Source organism: Opisthorchis viverrini (genome assembly GCF_000715545.1).
Source record: "Opisthorchis viverrini unplaced genomic scaffold opera_v5_25, whole genome shotgun sequence".
Lineage (NCBI taxonomy): Eukaryota > Metazoa > Platyhelminthes > Trematoda > Opisthorchiida > Opisthorchiidae > Opisthorchis > Opisthorchis viverrini.
Genome location: NW_008751681.1, coordinates 1373194 through 1390878, shown reverse-complemented (window position 1 = coordinate 1390878; position 17685 = coordinate 1373194). Strand labels below are relative to the sequence as shown.

Here is a 17685-nt window from a genome sequence, read left to right as displayed (position 1 = left end):
GCCAGAACTAAAGTTTCATCACCAGATGAACCAACAATTGCTAATAAGTACGTTCATTATGCAGTCTCCCTGTTCGACAAGCCTAAAGGCCGAGAATTGATGGCCATTTGTTTTTTACGAGGAACGAACGTCATAATTTTGGTTTCCGCGTTCTGTGAGCATGTTTCTTAACAGATGTGGCTATTTTATGCTATCCTCGGAAAAATGCAACACAAAAGCTATAAGAAGATGTAGTCATGTTTACCTCTTCGGATACGTAAACCAAAATTGCCGGTGATGTCTTGGTCATTCTTCTGTTTGGCATCTTCAGATTGCGGTCTGTGGTACTTCGAACACGTACACTTGGCACGGGAACTCCTGCACCAGCACTTCAGTGCAGGTGTATGGAAACTCTCAACCAACCATCCTATAAACATCCATGGTTTGGCTACTGGCTGAAGCGAAGGGAAGCATGAGGCCGGAGATAGTCATGATGGTGTAAAGTCAGACCGCTTTGCACCATCTCCGTATACTATTCAGCCCCTAAGGCGACAACGAGAAAATTTTACTGTCTGAACTAACTACAGAGTAAAATCAACTAAAAAGATGCATGTCTTTTTCTGCAACCGAACATTCCTAACGGTGATAAAATCACTTTACGACGGTTCCTACCTCGCCAAAGAAGACAGGCCGCTAAGCCTCACCTAATCAGTGGTGGTGGGTTTTTCCTTCTGATTCGCTTGTCCTGATCCTAAAATTCAAGTGTGTCCATGTCGCACTGCACTCCGTTTTTTCCTGTCTATAAACTTATTGTTTCTCTCCCTATGGTCCATTAGGTCTAGTGCATCAGCAGCGCTTCTCCCACCAAAACGACCCCAAATTTCGGTACATTTTTCAAACGAAAAACAGTTGTTATGCCATAGTTCCGCCCCCCTTCCCGCAGAATATTATTTCTTCACAACACGATCAACTCCACTTCACTATCCTCATTCATTTACTCCTGTTATCAGGACTATTCGCTGCTATATATTCTCAGCAGTGATAATCGGTTTTAGTGAAACTCGCCACAATTTTGTCTATAAAATATATGTTCTGCTTCGTTTTATTGCTCGAAAAATTACAGTCTGTAATTAGCCGCCAGAGTATGGATGTGCCTCCTGGTTTGCCTCACACAGCTATCCTTTCAACCCGCATGTGCTAATTGCCACGACCTAACCGAGAGTCAACCCGTATGCAGATTGCGATGTAGTCCTGTTACTATTTACTTTTAACAGCTAATTTAGCTATTTCCAGGACTTTGGTGACTATAGCCTAGCGATACCACATTTAAAGAAACTGGTGTCTTGCGGGCAATACCTAGAATTTTGACACTTTTAGGCGCTGTGCCAGGGTGACCAACACAGGAGAAATTCACAGTCCGGAAGTGTTTATCTCATGTTTAGGCTGATGATGTTGAAAAGTGTTGAGCTGCCCTGTAGGCTTGGATTCATTCGGACCAATTTTATAGAAATGAAGGCCTTTGACATATGGTTCGAAGGAAGCACGTTCTCGCCTTTTGCACTTGTGCCTTGGTGCGTTAGGTTTCTTAAATTCACCACCTTCTCACTGACTTCTGTCAAATCATGGCTCACACGAGTTTCGGTGCGCAGCATAACTTTTGCACCTAATTGCTCCATTCTCGAGTTTTTACAAGACTTTCCTTCATCTCTGGTCATTTTTGGAGCAAAGCTCTCCATATTTGCATACGCATTTGGCCGCCGTGTAAAAAGTCCCATGATGTGGTGGCAACTGCAGATGGCGTTACAAAAATTATGCTGACCGGCCAAATGATAGCATATTGCTTTGTCTGCCTAACACCATGGCGTCTGACGCAACAGACGCCCACGCCCACATAGTCCACCTGTACCAACCTACTGTCTACCTCTCCAATCCTCTTCCAATTCCACGCCTATCGGTACGGGATATCTGCATGGCCGGATGCTAGATCAACTGTCCTAGTTGAATCTGTGCCCTATTTACACACCAAAAGTCACCCCTCAAAATATCTGCGCATCCACGTATCCAGCAGCCCTCAGAGTTTACTTCCACGAGACCGCTTGCCACCACCCATGTTCCCAGAGGCCAGCTGTTAGATACCGTTCCATCATACCCCACGACAGCAGCCGCACCCGCTTGCATATACGGTAGTTTTGACTCGACGCACAAAAAATTGAAGTCCGACGAGAAATGTTTACCCTACGTCTAGTCAATGGACTCCTGTCACCGGCAGGGTCTCAAAGACAGAGGTTTCATGATTCCATGCTGCAAACCAATCTCATTCGGCGCCTTCAGGCAAACTCATTGGTGACTCGCGCAAACACATGCATTCACATGGCATTCACCTGTTCCACACCGACATACACACAAACCCCTTGACTTTCCCTAAAAGTAGCCTCTGTGAATTGGTCTCGTTTATTGATTTTATTCGTCCGATCCTAGAGACATATTGCTCCATAATTTCCTTGTCCGCTGTCTCACACAACCACTCCTGCTTAATAATATCTGACAGTCAGTCACCAATGTCAATCAACCGACGAATCTCTAAGATTCTTAGCGTTGGTTCGGATTCACCTCTCCCAATCACCGTAGTTGATGACCTAAACGCTGCCGCTACCCAACGGGTTTACGCTGCCACCAGAGTCCTTATTTAAGGACCCGAATTTTCCCAGTGAGTGCTCCGTGAGGATCACTCTACCCGTTGTGCAGTCCTTGCTTCTCTATCCTGGGAAGTGAACAGTTAATGGGGATTCACAACCTGGCCCGGCATAACTAGGCAACTGCTCGCCCCGGGCAGCCAACCGTGCCGGACCAGCTGTCAAATGCAACGTACTAGAAGAAAAAAGAGGACATGGCTGTAAAGCTACAAGAGTCAGGTCCCGCAGAAGTCTGAACACCAAGAAAAGGGTCTAGCGACTTCTGTTCACCTGAAACGCATGTCGGAAAATTTGTGCAGCAATGCTCTTGAAGTTCTTAGCGCGGGGTGGTTATCTTGACAACGTAAGGATTCAACTTAGGAGGCGCCTGAAAGTGTTGGATCAACGGTGAAAAACCTGTTGGCCAAACTTGGTTCAAACATGCATAAGTAAAAAATGGATCTCCTCGGAGGCAACGATACCTCACGGGAAAGAGGTCAGGCATCGCGAGATGCACTCCACAACCAATGTATTTAAGACCAGCAGCCATTTTCGTAGTAGCTTTCTGGACACGCTCAATGCTTACGTCCTACTTGCGTTATGAACAGATAACTTAGTTGACATATTCCAGAAGCGGTCTGACGTAGACCCGAAGGAGTATTTGGAAGTCCATGAGAGTAATAGGGGAGAAGGTGCGATGAATCATTTATAAAACTGCAAATGCCTCTTGAACCGACTTTTCATGGTGCAGTGAGGATTTGTTTGAAGAGAGCCGGGCACCCAAATCCTTTTTGTCATCTGTCCTCTTGATGCCTATTCCATTCTCACCATGCATGACAAAGGCGTTCACAGAGCCTCGGCCGAACGACGTTCGGACGCACTTTCCGTAATTCAGAGGAAGTTACTAGTCCAAAGACAACTGCTTTGCAGAGTCAATATCCATTTGGAGGACACTGGCCTTAGGGCTCCACGATTTCAACTCGCCCACAGAAAGTAGACACGAACTTGCAGGAACATCTGGAAAGTTGAGTCGTCTGGCTACCCAATAATTTAGTTTACCAGGAGTGTGTGGCAAAGAAATAAAAATAATAACGCTAGGTTGAGTTTACAAAAATGTAGAGGTCAGAGGGAACAGACTTACTAATAATTGTTCTTTTTAAAATAGTTCGTCGTTGGCCCAGGTCAGCGAATAAACCATAGCCCAAATATGTTGGTCAAGAGGTATTCTTATGAACAGTTCCCACATATAACAGATTCCGAAGATGGTCTGAAATGTTCTGATACAAGAGTTAGTCCATGAGACGCGCGAATTACCGCTGCAAGCGCAAGCGAAATCAGGAGAGAGAGTCGAAGTACGTGACCACGCTTGTATTATGCGAAATTGTACCAGTGCGCGTTTTTCAAGTTTTTCCTATTCAAACAAAAACGATTATGCAATTGATGAAATACGTAGTGTTCTAATGGAAGTAAAATGTGAGAATTATGTTTCGTACGTATATCGGTATAACCAGACGAACTAGAAATCCAAAATTCAGCGAAGCGTAAAAACCAGCACGTATGTATCAGAATTGGCGAATATGTACAGTATAGGGAATACTAAAACAAGAGAATAATGAATAGAGCAATGAATGGAGTATCAGTCATGTTATTAACATCCGCCACACCTTGAAAGAGCGTCTGGATGTTTATAGTCCAGTGGTGGTCTTGAACGCAATCTTTCGGATCTTCTCGGAATGGAAACTTCAGACTCTTCACAGGTTGTGTATTCTTCAGGTACGCTTTGTTCAGATACCATTAGATCATCTACAAAGGACTCATTAGTATTTGAAACAGCAGGAGTGCCATTAACACACTGACCTCTGGTATTGAACTCAACCTTGTCAATGTGTCTCCGATGACAAGAGAGATCATCCAAATCGAGAATTGTGACCATTCGTTTTCCATTTGATGAAAGTACTAGTCCTGCGGCAGGTCGTAAATCATTACCCTTGAAAAATGCAACATCAGCCGTTCTGGCACAGTCAAGACTTGTGTGCAGCGAACGAGATTTAAATAGAAGCGCGGGACTCTTCCCAGTAACGGAATGAACGGCGTTCCTGTATTGCATTAGAAAATTATCAATCCCACGGTCCAATTCCACAAAAGTAGTAGGAGAGAGTGAAATGATGGCAGAATTCAGTGTTCGGACAAAATTCTCAGCAAGTCCATTCGACTGGGGATGTCGCGGAGCAGTAAACAGGTGTCGGCATCCAAGACTTTTTAGCCATTCCTCGAAGAATTTTGCAGTGAAGTATGTGCCGTTATCAGTGACCAAAACATTTGGTACAACTTCATGGCTTAATACTTTCCTCAATGCTTGCTGAGTGAATTCAGCACTTGGGGACGTAGTTAGAAAAACTTCGGGCCAACGTGAACATGCGTCAATAACGATTAAAGCGTAGTATCTGCCGAGAAGGGGACCACAGTAGTCGGCATGAACTCGTTGAAACGCTTGACGAACAGGCTCGTGTAAGCCAAATGGAAGAATTCGTCTCCTGAGTATTTGCATACCATCTGTAGGCTTAGGACATTTGGGAATCGGTTGCTTGATTTCATTCTCATTCACAGAATTCGGGAAGGTGATACTGGTTTGCAGTGAGCGTAGAACCTTGAGTCCAATATTCGATGGACTTTGAAACCAAAAAAATTGCAATCGATAGGGGTACCTTGGAGTGATCTCACTGGGATCGTGCAACTACCAACTGGAGGTACAGAATGTCCAGTAATACCGCGAATAATAACATCTACAGGCACTTTCACGGCACTGGGGTAAAATGCAGTTATATCTCATTGTGAAACAATGGACTCAACAATATCAGTGTCAACACTGAAGTCATGCTTTTGACCAAAAGCGGGTATCAAAGTTTTACAAACGTGACGAATTTTGGGACAAAACGGATAGGGAAAGTGTAGAAATATCTTCAGATAATGCCTTCACGTCATTATTTGGGTCAAAAGTTTAGTGACACACATTCTTGGTCTTACAGACAAGATGAATGTGTCCTGTTTTACCGCAGATAAAGCGTTTCGCTCGTCTGTGAAGGCATTGATGGATTCGGGGCACGAAAATCTGTTCGAGGTTTGAATTTGTTGTTCGTCCGCATCCCTGAATTATTTCTTTTAGAACAATTTAACTAGACTGCTTCCTCAGTCTTCGTTACATGCTTCACATCTTCTTAATGCTCACATATTTGCCGAATAGTTCGAAATTTCTAATCCGAACAGAGTAGCAGCTTCTGCTGTAATTCGGGCAGCTGAATGCCAGCTGAATGAATGAGTCTATCACGCAGCTGGTCTCCCAATTGGGCACCGTAGTCACATCTGGATGCCTGTCTCTACAGCTGCAATACGAATTCACGAACCGACTGAAAACGAGAGCGGGTCAACATATTGAACCTAGCTCTTTCGGCTGCTACGAAGTTAATCGATTTGAAGTATTGAAGAACTTTTTTTCAATGCAGTGTAGAAAATATCGATTGTAGATTCAGGATATACTAAATTCTTGATCAACGTATACGCTTCCTTGCCAACGAAATGTAGGAAATATGCGATGAACTTCTTATCATACATATGGGATTTTGTGAGGCACCATATGTCGAAACGTTCCAAATAATCCTCTGCGTCACGCGCAGTTGAATTAACATCTAATGGTTCCATTTCGGCTGGCATGATGAATTGTTCCAATCGCGACGCCAAAATGTGAGAATTATGTTTCGTACGTATATCGGTATAACCAGACGAACTAGAAATCCAAAATTCAGCGAAGCGTAAAAACCAGCACGTATGTATTAGAATTGGCGAATATGTACAGTATAGGGAATACTAAAACAAGAGAATAATGAATAGAGCAATGAATGGAGTATCAGTCATGTTCATCACATAAAATTAGGGAACAAAACACCACAAGTGTCGTTGACGTATGTCAGAAACACCAATGGTCTTGCTGATGATTGAGGGTGGGCGCTTTAACGGAGTACATTTTGACGGAGGCTATCACGCACAAGTTATGTTAGGGCGAAAAACCGAATATGATATCACACGTTAACTCTGTGAATAGGTTAAACAGTGAAAGAAATCTTTCACATATTTGCACTGGCGAAAAACCAAACCATTTTCGAACGCACCCATCAGAGGCACGCTAATCTCGGACAACTTCCAATGAAATCGAAGTAAGACTAACAACGCTTTGTTTGCAGATGCACAAAATTTTCACAAGATCCACGTATAATCTTCGCGATAAAGCGGGAACCATCGGGCGAGTCAGACCCGACCTTGATTGGCCCACTTTCTCACCAATAAGGACATGACCCTCATGGTCCGTGGCCGGTTCATGGAGATCTGTCTAGACGACGTGATGTCCGGTTATTCTGGACATTTACAGTAGTAATTGTCAGGTTATTCATTTGGAGAGTTCTCGGCCAATAAGCACACGTGGGTCTGCACAGAGATTGTGGCCATGAACGTGGATAGGTTTTCATGGCTGATGTAACTGCAGTTACATGAGGGAGCATGCTCCCTCACATTGCAAACAAGATTTGGGGACCTGCTCAGCCTGAAAACGAAAAGTATCTACCAGTCAGTTATTTTGGGTCACGCCGCTTGAAGCGGATATTCAAATCATCCAGTGGACATGTGATCGAGATGGCCAAACTTTCTGCCTGGAGTGTTTGTGATTTGAACCCCACCTCTGCATCTTGACTGTTTCTGTTTATGCTTGAGCAAAAGGGTGTTCTTTTAGTGCCATTGTTCGTTTCTGGTTGCATGGTAGCTAGACACCGGAGGGGTGTTACAGCTGATCGATTGATTTAATTATATAATGATTAAATCAATCGTAATAATTATTACGCAGCCGCCGACAGCAACAGTATTTTAATGACCTGCCGCAACACAGGGTCCTGGTCAGCTACCACACTCACTACTCGCCCCCTTTTTTGAAAACGGGCACTGTCATCGACTCTCGCCAGTTGTTTGGGACAGACTCCTTTTTCCAAATGCAAGCAAACAGATCGGACAAGCGCTGAATTAGGACTTCGAATCCGTCTTCGGACAGTGCGGGTGGGACGTTATCCGGAGCAGGAGTTCCGTGGCGCTTGAGAGAACATATGCATTCGTAAACCTCCGAGGCCGTAGATGGTTCCACGTTCACCGTCCAGAGTGCCACTTCACCTGTGGGCCCTAGCTGAGTGCCGGCTGGTGGCCACGGCATTTATTGTTCGAAGTATTCAAGCAGGATTCAAGCAGTGTCACCTTTCGGTCTGATATCCAGTCCTTGGGTGCACCTGGTGGTGCCATGCACAGGCAAAATTCCTAGCACTGTGCAGATAGGTGGCAATCCCGTTCCAGTATGCGTTTACATATGATGCTGGAGCATTTGGAAGAGACTTTAGGGATGATTCTGGTAAATTCGTCCAACATCGAAACTTCCAGTCTCTCATTTACCAAGTTGGAAGAGACTCTAGAAAACGATTCTTGTAAGTTCGTCTGACATCCGGGTCTGCCAGTCTTTCGGTTGCCATGCGATTTGTCCCCACCTTACGCGACCCCGGGAAACGTAGGGAGAAGCGACTCCGGACGAGCGCGTGGTCAGGGTCCACAAATGTGTTACAAAGCGACCGGCAGTCAGTTACTGATCCGCGCTATCTGTAACTGATGGCAATGTGGTCGATTTGAGTTTGTGGCCGGTACACCGTTGGAGGACACCAAGTGGCCAGACGACTTCAGCTATTTCGGAAGTTAGTACTGCATAAAAACAGCCTGTGATCAGCACACAGCTTAAGTAATCGACCTCCCAATGGAGTCTCAGATACACAAACCTGTCCACTTGTGTATTCATATCTCCGGCAATCACCACAATGCCTGAGCTTTTAGCTCGCCGCAGCAGGACACTTAGGACGTCATAAAACCTGTCTTCGACGGCGTCGGAGCTATGGTCAGTTGGGGTGTAGGCAGATACGATAAACAGATATCTGTCAACCTGCCGCCCGTCAGACTCCTTCACAGACGTTACCAGACGAACCGCACAGAGGTGACTATCAACAGTTATACAATCAAGTAAGGATACTTCCGCCCGGTGACTTAACACGATACCAACCGCTGCATATCCCGCCGCAGCAGCCTTTAGGTTACCAAACGTGTGCATCCTGGATCGAGTGGAGATTAATGGGGCGGTTAGCTCAGTCACTGTGTTTGCATCTTGAATTCTCGTTTCTGAGACACAGCACACATCAATGCCAAGCGAGTCTAGTGTGAGTGCAAGAGCAGCTTGTTGTCCTGCTTGCTTCAGAGTGCGGACATTGAACGCGGCCAGAAAGACTGAGTGCTAAGGTCTGAATATCAATTTGGAGATACCTGAGGATGTTGGCGCTATGTGACGAGTAGGTGATGCGCGCAGAACGGATATATGACGAACGGAGTCATCAGTCCTAAGTGCTCGGCCTACAAGGAGTGCGTTATTAGTGGGATGGGGAGAGGGGGGAGAGAAAGAAGGGAGGCGTCAGCAGTAGCGTGTTTTCGCTTACCCGCCCTGCTGTATGCAGCAAGTGAGGCGACCCGGCTGATGGCACCACGCGACGGCCGATGTGGCGTGAGAGTGTTGTTAGTTGTGAATGTCATGGTTGTACGAGGCCTGGGATACTCTCAGGGCGCCCACACCTAGGCAGGATGACAATTACGGTCCTTAACCAAAGCCTTTGACTCAATAACCTAACCGCAAGGCAGCGATGCTTGGCGGGAAAACGTGCATTACCATTTCTACGGAACAAATCGCCACATGTTTCAATCCCCAACCTGGAGGGCCAGGAGACTGTGCTCGTCAAGCCTCTAACCACTGACCAACCTGGTATGAGAGACTGAGTGTCACGGGGACACTCCCCAGCATAGCTCAATAGATTGCTGAGGTGCACGAACCGTCACACCACGGTAAGGTCCAGTCTCTTCGTGACAGGAGGCGGACCCCGGGTATGCACAACTCGTCCTATCGCCATATAGCAGAGTGTCTCGTCAAACGCTGGAGCCGCTACGCTAACAAATGTGTTAGTACAGTTTGAGCGATACATTTCGATTTGTGGACTCAATAAAGGACCTTGAATGGAAGTAGTTGTTCATGTGTTCTTTACTCAAATGATGCAATTAACTACCTATGTAACTACGTAGAAGCCAACAACATTCAGTTACCATCTTCAATCAACGAATTACGAGAACTCCTCTTTTGGTGCTTATTGAACGTGTAACTATCGTTCAATAGCACGCTCTACCTTCAACTTGATGGCGTCTCTGTGATCTCACCACTGAGCCCAGTGCTAGCCAACATTTTCATGAGTTTACTTGAAAACGGCCCCTTAAAAGCTAGCACAGAGAAGGCACAGTACCATTGCCACTATGTGGATCACGATTTCGCGGTTTTAAACGATAAAACCAGGATAGGATTGCTCCAACGAGAGTTCAATTAGGCTCACACCGCCATCCAATTCAACTTAGATGGAGAAACAGATAACTGCTTGAACGACGTCACGATGGCACAGTAAAACGATCGGTGTACCGAAAGCCTGTGTGGTCCGGAAAATACACTAGCTTTGACAGCCTCGTGCCACCAAATCAGAAATGGTATCTGATCCACAGCCTAACAGTCAGAGCGAGAAGAGTATGCTCTGATGATGCACTGTAAAAAGAAATCCTACCTCTCGCTAACGTTCTGAGGGACAACGGGTTCGTCGACGATTCCGTTATGTAACGTGTCAATAGGGGAGAAGCCAATACTGTCACCACCATAGCTGAAAAACCCGTCTACATTAGCTGTCATTTCAAAGGCTATATACTACCAACCTACCAAACAGAAGAGTTCATACCACTTTGAACAAAGTTTTCCCGGCAGTAACACTCTGAACCTGGTTCACGAGCACTCATCTGTGCTTCCTTAGTCTCAGAGATAAATTGCTTGTTCACGCCCAAAAGTATTACTGTACTCATTCCCTTGCTGCTATTCACCGGACTACATTGGGTGCACTAGGTAACTCGGTCAAAGAATGAGGGAACACAACACCCTGGCTAGCTTCTGGAACTAGGAGAATGGTAATAATATAAATAATAATAATAATTGCTGTAACACCACACCCTTCCGGTGCCTAGCTGCCACGCCACCCGGAGGAAGCACGAGGGCTGGGATACTGCCAGGTCGCCCAGGCCTAGACATGGAAAGTCGAGTGGCAGAGGTCGGGTTCGAACCACGGGCCTTCCGGTCAGTAAATTCGCGCTCTAACCACTTGGGCCATCTCGCTCCAGCTCAGTCGTACAGCATCTAGCGGACAAGGTGCCTGCTAATCAACCCAGATCGGTACAGCGCCGCACAACCGCAATGACTGAAGCTATCGCCACACAATATCGAGACTCGATCTTTGTCGGCAAAAACGCTTTGTTCTCGTGTTGTACTCGCCATGGTCCAATTAATCTCGTAACACCTATACTTCCTGTGCTGAATACACTACCACAGCACCGTCTGCAAATGTCAACCTATTGGTGACTTAAACTAGTTGTTCCTTGATAGGTGGCCAATGTTGTCTGTCACAACTTCCTGTTCCATGTACACCACCTTCACCAATTTATATTGAATACTGCTCTCTTGGACTTGAAAAGACCTTGCCAAAAAATCTGTTCGTCAACCCGCAATTGTTTTTAGAACTGCATGAACTTAAAACGCCATACCCGTGTAGTAGATTTCTACATGACAAGTGGAACAAGGCAGCTGAGGGGTTTGACGCCAGTACTTGGAAGCATTTAGTATTCATCATCATCATCAACACCAAAGGCAGCAACATCAGTGTTTACACTGATGCATTACGCCGTACGTATTTAGTATTGGTGCTCATGCACCAATAGGATGTCAGTGAGAGGCTAAGATGTAGAAACAAGGTTTAGGAATACAAGACGCATCGTTAGCAGATTTGATTTTTTTTCGTTTAGAGGTAGTCTCCCCAGCACCACGGCATTTCGTTTTCCCTTTACATAAGGGGTTATTACACCTTCAAGCTGAGGTGTCAAACGACACTCTTTGTGGTTAAGTCTGGCTTTCATCAGTGTATTTCCCCTTATGCCCAAAAGGTTAACGCAGTTTAAACGGACATGCTTTAAGGGTATAACACTAATCCCTGCGCCACAGTGTATTTGGGTATTCCGTAGAGTACAGACAGGGAGATTAGTATTATAAAAACTGATGTCTTCAAAGTCACCGAATTTCAAGTGCGTGCCACAGCCTCCGCACAGTATGACGGCCGCATTGTGTCATAGCAGTTTGAGGGGGAAATCTGTTCATCCCCATAATATCAGACCATCTCTCTGACACTGGTTAATTTGCGCGACTTTTCTCATAATACAAATGGAGAGGGGACAGCTTAGCTTGACATGGCGGATGAGATGTAGGAATATCCAAAGAGCATCACTCTATTGGTTTTCGCGTTGGGTTGTCAGAGAATGTAGCAATTTGAACAATCCTTGGAATATATGTGAAGACAGAAGAATGCGCAACCAACTCCGAATATACGCTCTTCTAATAAGCACTGATGGCAAATTGCGTTTCAAATTTAGTCATGGTCAAAAAGACCACGACCTTCTATTCAGTCCCTGTGTCCTTCCTCCTCCAGCTTTTTTAAGTAGGGATTCTAAAACAATTATGTGGTTGTGTAGCAGTAAATCGCTGTCAACTCTGGTGCTGCCTTCTATGGCGATAAATCCCCCGTACAGTTTTCCATATTCTAGTGAAGTGCTCACATACAACCTTCTTTCAGGTTATCGGAGGCTGATCTTGAACATACTGCACTGACCTATGCCGAGCTAGTTGGACCCTCCGACTCTGGCCTGATCTTAGTGCAACTACTGTAGCCGCCCAGACAATGGCACCCGAGCTCTGGCTACTTTCTTTGGTGGCAGTCGTTACCACTTTTGTGATAATCACGTTCATAGTAAGCGTTTGTCCTTTTACCGTGAAGCTTCTGATTTTCATATATTTGTCTACGGATCCGTACCCAAACATGCGCCGCGACCATGTAGAGGAGTGTTTTCTCGAGCCCTCAACTTCCGAGTATATCAAGCTACCAGTCGGTCTCACCGAGCGTCCCAAGCTCGAACTTTCCATAATCGTTCCCGCGTACAATGAGACTTCTCGTCGTAAGTCCTCTTGTTTTTTAAACCGCACTGTTTCTAGTCCCGAAAATGCTCGACGAAGCTTTGGAATATTTGAACAAGCGCAAGGTAGGGAAGTCTTTCTTTCGATCACTTCCTATAGGAACACAACCCAAAATTTTCGTTCGAGATCATTGTAGTGGACGACGGAAGTGCAGATGCTACAGCTGAGGTAATGCCTTGAATAATCTATGTCGGAATCTTTCAGGTTGCACTGAAATACTCAAAAGCTCACGGTACTGACAAAGTTCGTGTTGTCAAACTCCTCAGGAACCGTGGAAAGGGTGCTGCAGTTCGCTTCGTAAGTTTTCCTACTTTTAGATAAGTTTGTATTTTAAATCGGATTTTGATTAGTTATGGCCTTTTTCCTCAGCTTTCATAAATTGCATCATCCTTTAAAAAATATCCGTCCTGATGAGACCAGCGACTTAGGAACGTTTGATGTGATTTCTTATTCTCGGTCATTAGGAACTTCAGTCAACTTTAAATGTAGTTTTCAGAACGTACAGTTATGCCAGCTGCTAGTAACCGATTACCACTAATAACTCGTATCCTTTCTAAATGTTCTGTCATATTCAGTCTTCCAATCAGCATGGTATTCACGTCACGTAAAGTGTACCTTGTGCTGGTTTCACGAAGTGTTTTATTGGACTGATGAACCAACATTTGACTCCCCTAATAAAGAGGCATCCTGTCCTACTACCGTCCAAGAAGTGCCACTTTCTAGTCGAAGTCAGGAAACATCGACGTTAATTATTAAGAAAGTTCATACTATGTTGAGCTGAGGTCTTCAGAGGTGAAGTCTCGCTGTGTTAGCTATCCCCAACACACTGGCACCCACAATTTGACCTAACTCGAACATATCACAGGGTGTTATGAACACCTGACCTGCCTCTATTTTGTTTGGCCGTAAGAAGTATCAGGTAGTGTGATTTCAACCTCAAGTTGGTTTGGATATTTTAGCCGATACCAAGAACATTGACTGAGATGCTCGTTTGGGCTTTTTAGGGCATGCTATCGGCTCGTGGCCGAATGTTACTATTTGCGGACGCGGATGGAGCGACCCGATTCTCGGACGTGGAAAAACTTGAGGATGCGCTATCTGCGGCTGTCGCCAGACGTTGGGTAAGTCGTTCTTTTAAGTACCCGTCTCCGTCTTCATGTGATTTTCGTCCCCAAATTTTTAAATAACCAATGTGGAGTGAAAATTAAACAACCGGATTTGTCTATGTTTTCACTTCCTTTACGGCTGCAATGGTCCCAGTTCCAAGGACAAACTGTGTATAAATAGCCGATCAACGGTTGAATAGTTTTCCATCGAAAAAGTTATACGGGTATTGATTTCCGCTGCGCTTTTGGCTAGTTTGTTCGCGTTGCTGCGGTAGGCGAAAAATTTGGCAAAAAACGTGACGGCCTACGCCTTCTAGAGATGCCTCTACAGAATGACCTCTTTGGAGACCCCATCTTGGGAGAGCGTAAAGCAGACGATTTCTGTTGTTCATGCGTTTCGTATCTAAACTAAGAAGACCACCCAATCAAACCACAGCAGCGCCTAGCCTACCTATCTGGGCGTTGATTTCACCACCAACCACAACCGTATCTGAGCTTTTAGCCCTTCCCAAAAGAACACTTAGAGCATCTTTGTCAGATTCAAATCTACAGTCAGTTGGGGCGCATGCAGACAATAAACAGGTTGCAACGGACCTCACTTTCTCGAGATCATCTCACAGACGTTGACAACTGAACGGCGAAGAGGTGCCTATCAGCAGGTATCCAACCAGGTAGAGACGCTTCCGGTCGGTTGCTCGATACAATACCCACTCCGGTATATCCAACTGCAGTGACCTCTGCACCACCAGAGGTGTGCATCCGGAACCTGAAAGAGAATGAGGAGGCAGGCGGTTCAGTTACAATACATGCGTCCTGTATCCTTGTTTCTGACAGGTAGTATGCATCAATCTTGAGAGAATCCAGCATAAGAGCAAGAGTCGCCTTCTGCTTGCTTCAATGTGCGAACATTAAAGGCAACTAAGTAGACAAGCTTACACAGTTTGAAAATAGACTGAAATGTTTAGGGTCGGACATACAGTAGCTGCAACTGAGTGTGATGCACGGCGAGTAAAACGGTCAGTCCTAGTTCTGGGATCTGCGTAGAGAGTATTCAGATTTGGGTGGGATAGGATAGAATAGGGAAAACGTGAAGTCGTAAGAAGTGAGGCGTCAGTAGCAGCCTGTTTTTGCTAACCCGCCATGCTATATGCAGCAAGTAAGGCGACCCCGTGGCCGATGTGGCATGAGAGTATTGTTAGTTGTAAGCGTCATGGTTGTACGTAGGCTTAGATACTGCCATGGCGCCCTGACGGCAACCCAGCGGTATTCGGCGAGAAATGCAAGTGCATTGCTGTTTTGACAGAACAAGTTGCCACGCATGTTCCAGCCCCCAACCTGGATGGCCAGGGGACTGCGTTAGTCAGACCTCTAACCACTGACCAACCTGGTATGAGAGATTGTGGCTGTCGCGCAGACGCTACTCAATATCCCTCATTGGGTCACGGAAGCACACAAACCGTCACAACACGGTAAGGTTAAGTGTGTGAGGTTGTGGGATTTTCGGGAGATTACCGTGTCTGAGTTGAGAAGAATCAATAGGTACTGATGATTGCTGTCTGAAGACGCCCTTTCCACCTTGCCGTCGCGACGGTAAACGGGACACTTGTGCAAGTCGCCACTAAGCTGAAACCTTTAACCCTTTCCATCTCCACAGTTGCGCGAAGGTAATAATACCATTCTCTTGAACCGAGCTGTCTAATGTACTACACAGATTGTTCGTTCGGACGTGATCAGACGTTCGTTTGTGTAGGGTTATCATCGTTAAACCCATATAGAGTCTCACAGGAACCAGAATGTGGGTAGAAACACACTAAAATAGTCTGTCGAGGTTGTCATCTTTCGACTCTTCTTCGGTCGCAAGACCTCGGGAGGCTGTGTAAGGTACTTTCGAACGCTTTCATGATTTTCACTATGACAACTCAGTTCAGATAGTATGGCTTCGGTGACAACGGTTCATGGTGCAGTTTGCTTCACCGTTCTTTGCCAGAACTGGTCGGGGAAGGCAGTCTTTCTTGTGTCCACTCCTGGCTTCACCCGTAAATTACAAAGGAACCCAAGGTTGAGATGGCTCAGTTGTTGATTTGCCACCTCATTGACCGGAAGGTCTGCTGTTCAATCCCGAACTCGGTATCTCGATTGCACCTGTCTAGATTTGGGCACCCTGGCAGTATTTCAGCCCTTGTGGCTCTTTCGTTGGTATGGCAGCTAGGCACCGAAACGGTGTTACGGCTGAGCCACTATTATTTATTATTCAAGTGAATTACGAGTATAAGGTTACCAATATCTGATAATTGAACACTTTTGGGTGCATACACTGCGTGAGGCAACTAAGGATGTGAATTTCCGCGCACTTCGAAGAGGGTCCGAATTGTTAAACCCGTCTAAGAGTATACATATCACAAGCGATGGAAGCACTCTCCACCATTTAATGGTGGGACGGTCGGGCAGCATGCACACTACATGACGTTGAATTTTCCTCGCTCAAGAATGGCTTGACTGTCAACATGATTTTCTGTCCACCTGGTCATACGAACCACTTCGTAGCCAACACGACACCGTCACACCAGTTTGGTGCTCACGTGGCATGAACACGCAGTTTGATTCAGTGACGTACATGGCTTCGTGTAGTCACTTGCCCTCAACCTGCATTGCAGTGACGTTGCGGATGATCCGTCTCTGCGGCTTACTTTGCGTTAAACGAGTCCACAGCAGAACGGTAGGCGAAACGGTAGTTTCCTTTTGGTGGTAGTTGGAAGCTGTTGATTTGTTTAGTGGAGAGGACCTTTTAGAAGAGAGCAGGTATAAGGCATTCGCGGTTTGTTTTGAGACTGAGCCGGCTTTACATACATGCGATTTGCTTGGTAGTCCTATACGATATGTGGGTCGGAATGTATCGAATACGTATCCGTTCAGCTGCAACACCCTTTCAGTGTCTAGCTGCTGTGCCACCCGAAGGAAGCACAAGAACTGAGATACTGGCAGGTTTCCCAAGTTTAGACAGGAGCAGTCGAGATGCCAAAATCGGGCTCGAACCAAGGATTTCCCAATCAGTTCGTGCCTTGACCACTGAACCATCTCGACCTCGAATGTAGAATGATCCAACGAAAATATATGTCAAAAAAATGTAAACGCCAAGCAATGGTTGTCCCATAACTCCCACTGAGTAATTGCATTGGGTCCTACAAGGCAAGAACGTTTTGACTTCCGTTTGTGTGTACAGTACCCGATTTATGTGAGTGGAATCGGCATACTTGTCCAATTGAAATAAAAGTTGATATCTGTTGGTGCTGATAGTGAGCCCCTTGTGTGCCTTGTATGGTAGTCATCATCATCAACGACAGCATGACATCAGTGCTCAACACCAATGCTTCACTGCCGTACAGCCATGACTTATTTGAAAGCCTTATTATAAAGAAAAGAATAAAGGTGGATGGGGGAGGGACTTAGTGCTAGCTTAACACAATCATTCCGAGGTGCCTACACCTCCAGACATTCACTCAGGCAATCTGGACAGAAACTGACAACAAGAACGCCACTGACATCGGTTGACAGCCACATCTTGTAGTGTCTCCAACCAGGCACAGTGAGGATCACGCGGTCCACATCCTGGAAGGCGAGTAGCACCGACAGCACCCAAGCGTTTCGTCATCTCCTTCATACTCCTCTGCCAGGTCAAGGGTTGGCCACCTCTCTGTTTACGCCACCCCGAATTGGG

General features: G+C 45.8%; 1 protein-coding gene across 1 annotated transcript in view; it reads left to right on the top strand.

The window, feature by feature from the left end:
- Nucleotides 1-12517: 12517 nt before the first annotated feature.
- The window catches only part of T265_02152 (hypothetical protein), a gene marked incomplete at both ends in the record, with an annotated part of 26077 nt that continues 20909 nt past the window's right edge, over nucleotides 12518-17685 (top strand). The window contains 5 exons of the mRNA XM_009166326.1: nucleotides 12518-12845; nucleotides 12883-12929; nucleotides 12964-13032; nucleotides 13069-13161; nucleotides 13869-13985. Coding sequence (XP_009164590.1) covers nucleotides 12572-12845; nucleotides 12883-12929; nucleotides 12964-13032; nucleotides 13069-13161; nucleotides 13869-13985 — 600 coding nt within the window. The remainder of the gene's footprint in view (nucleotides 12846-12882; nucleotides 12930-12963; nucleotides 13033-13068; nucleotides 13162-13868; nucleotides 13986-17685) is intronic.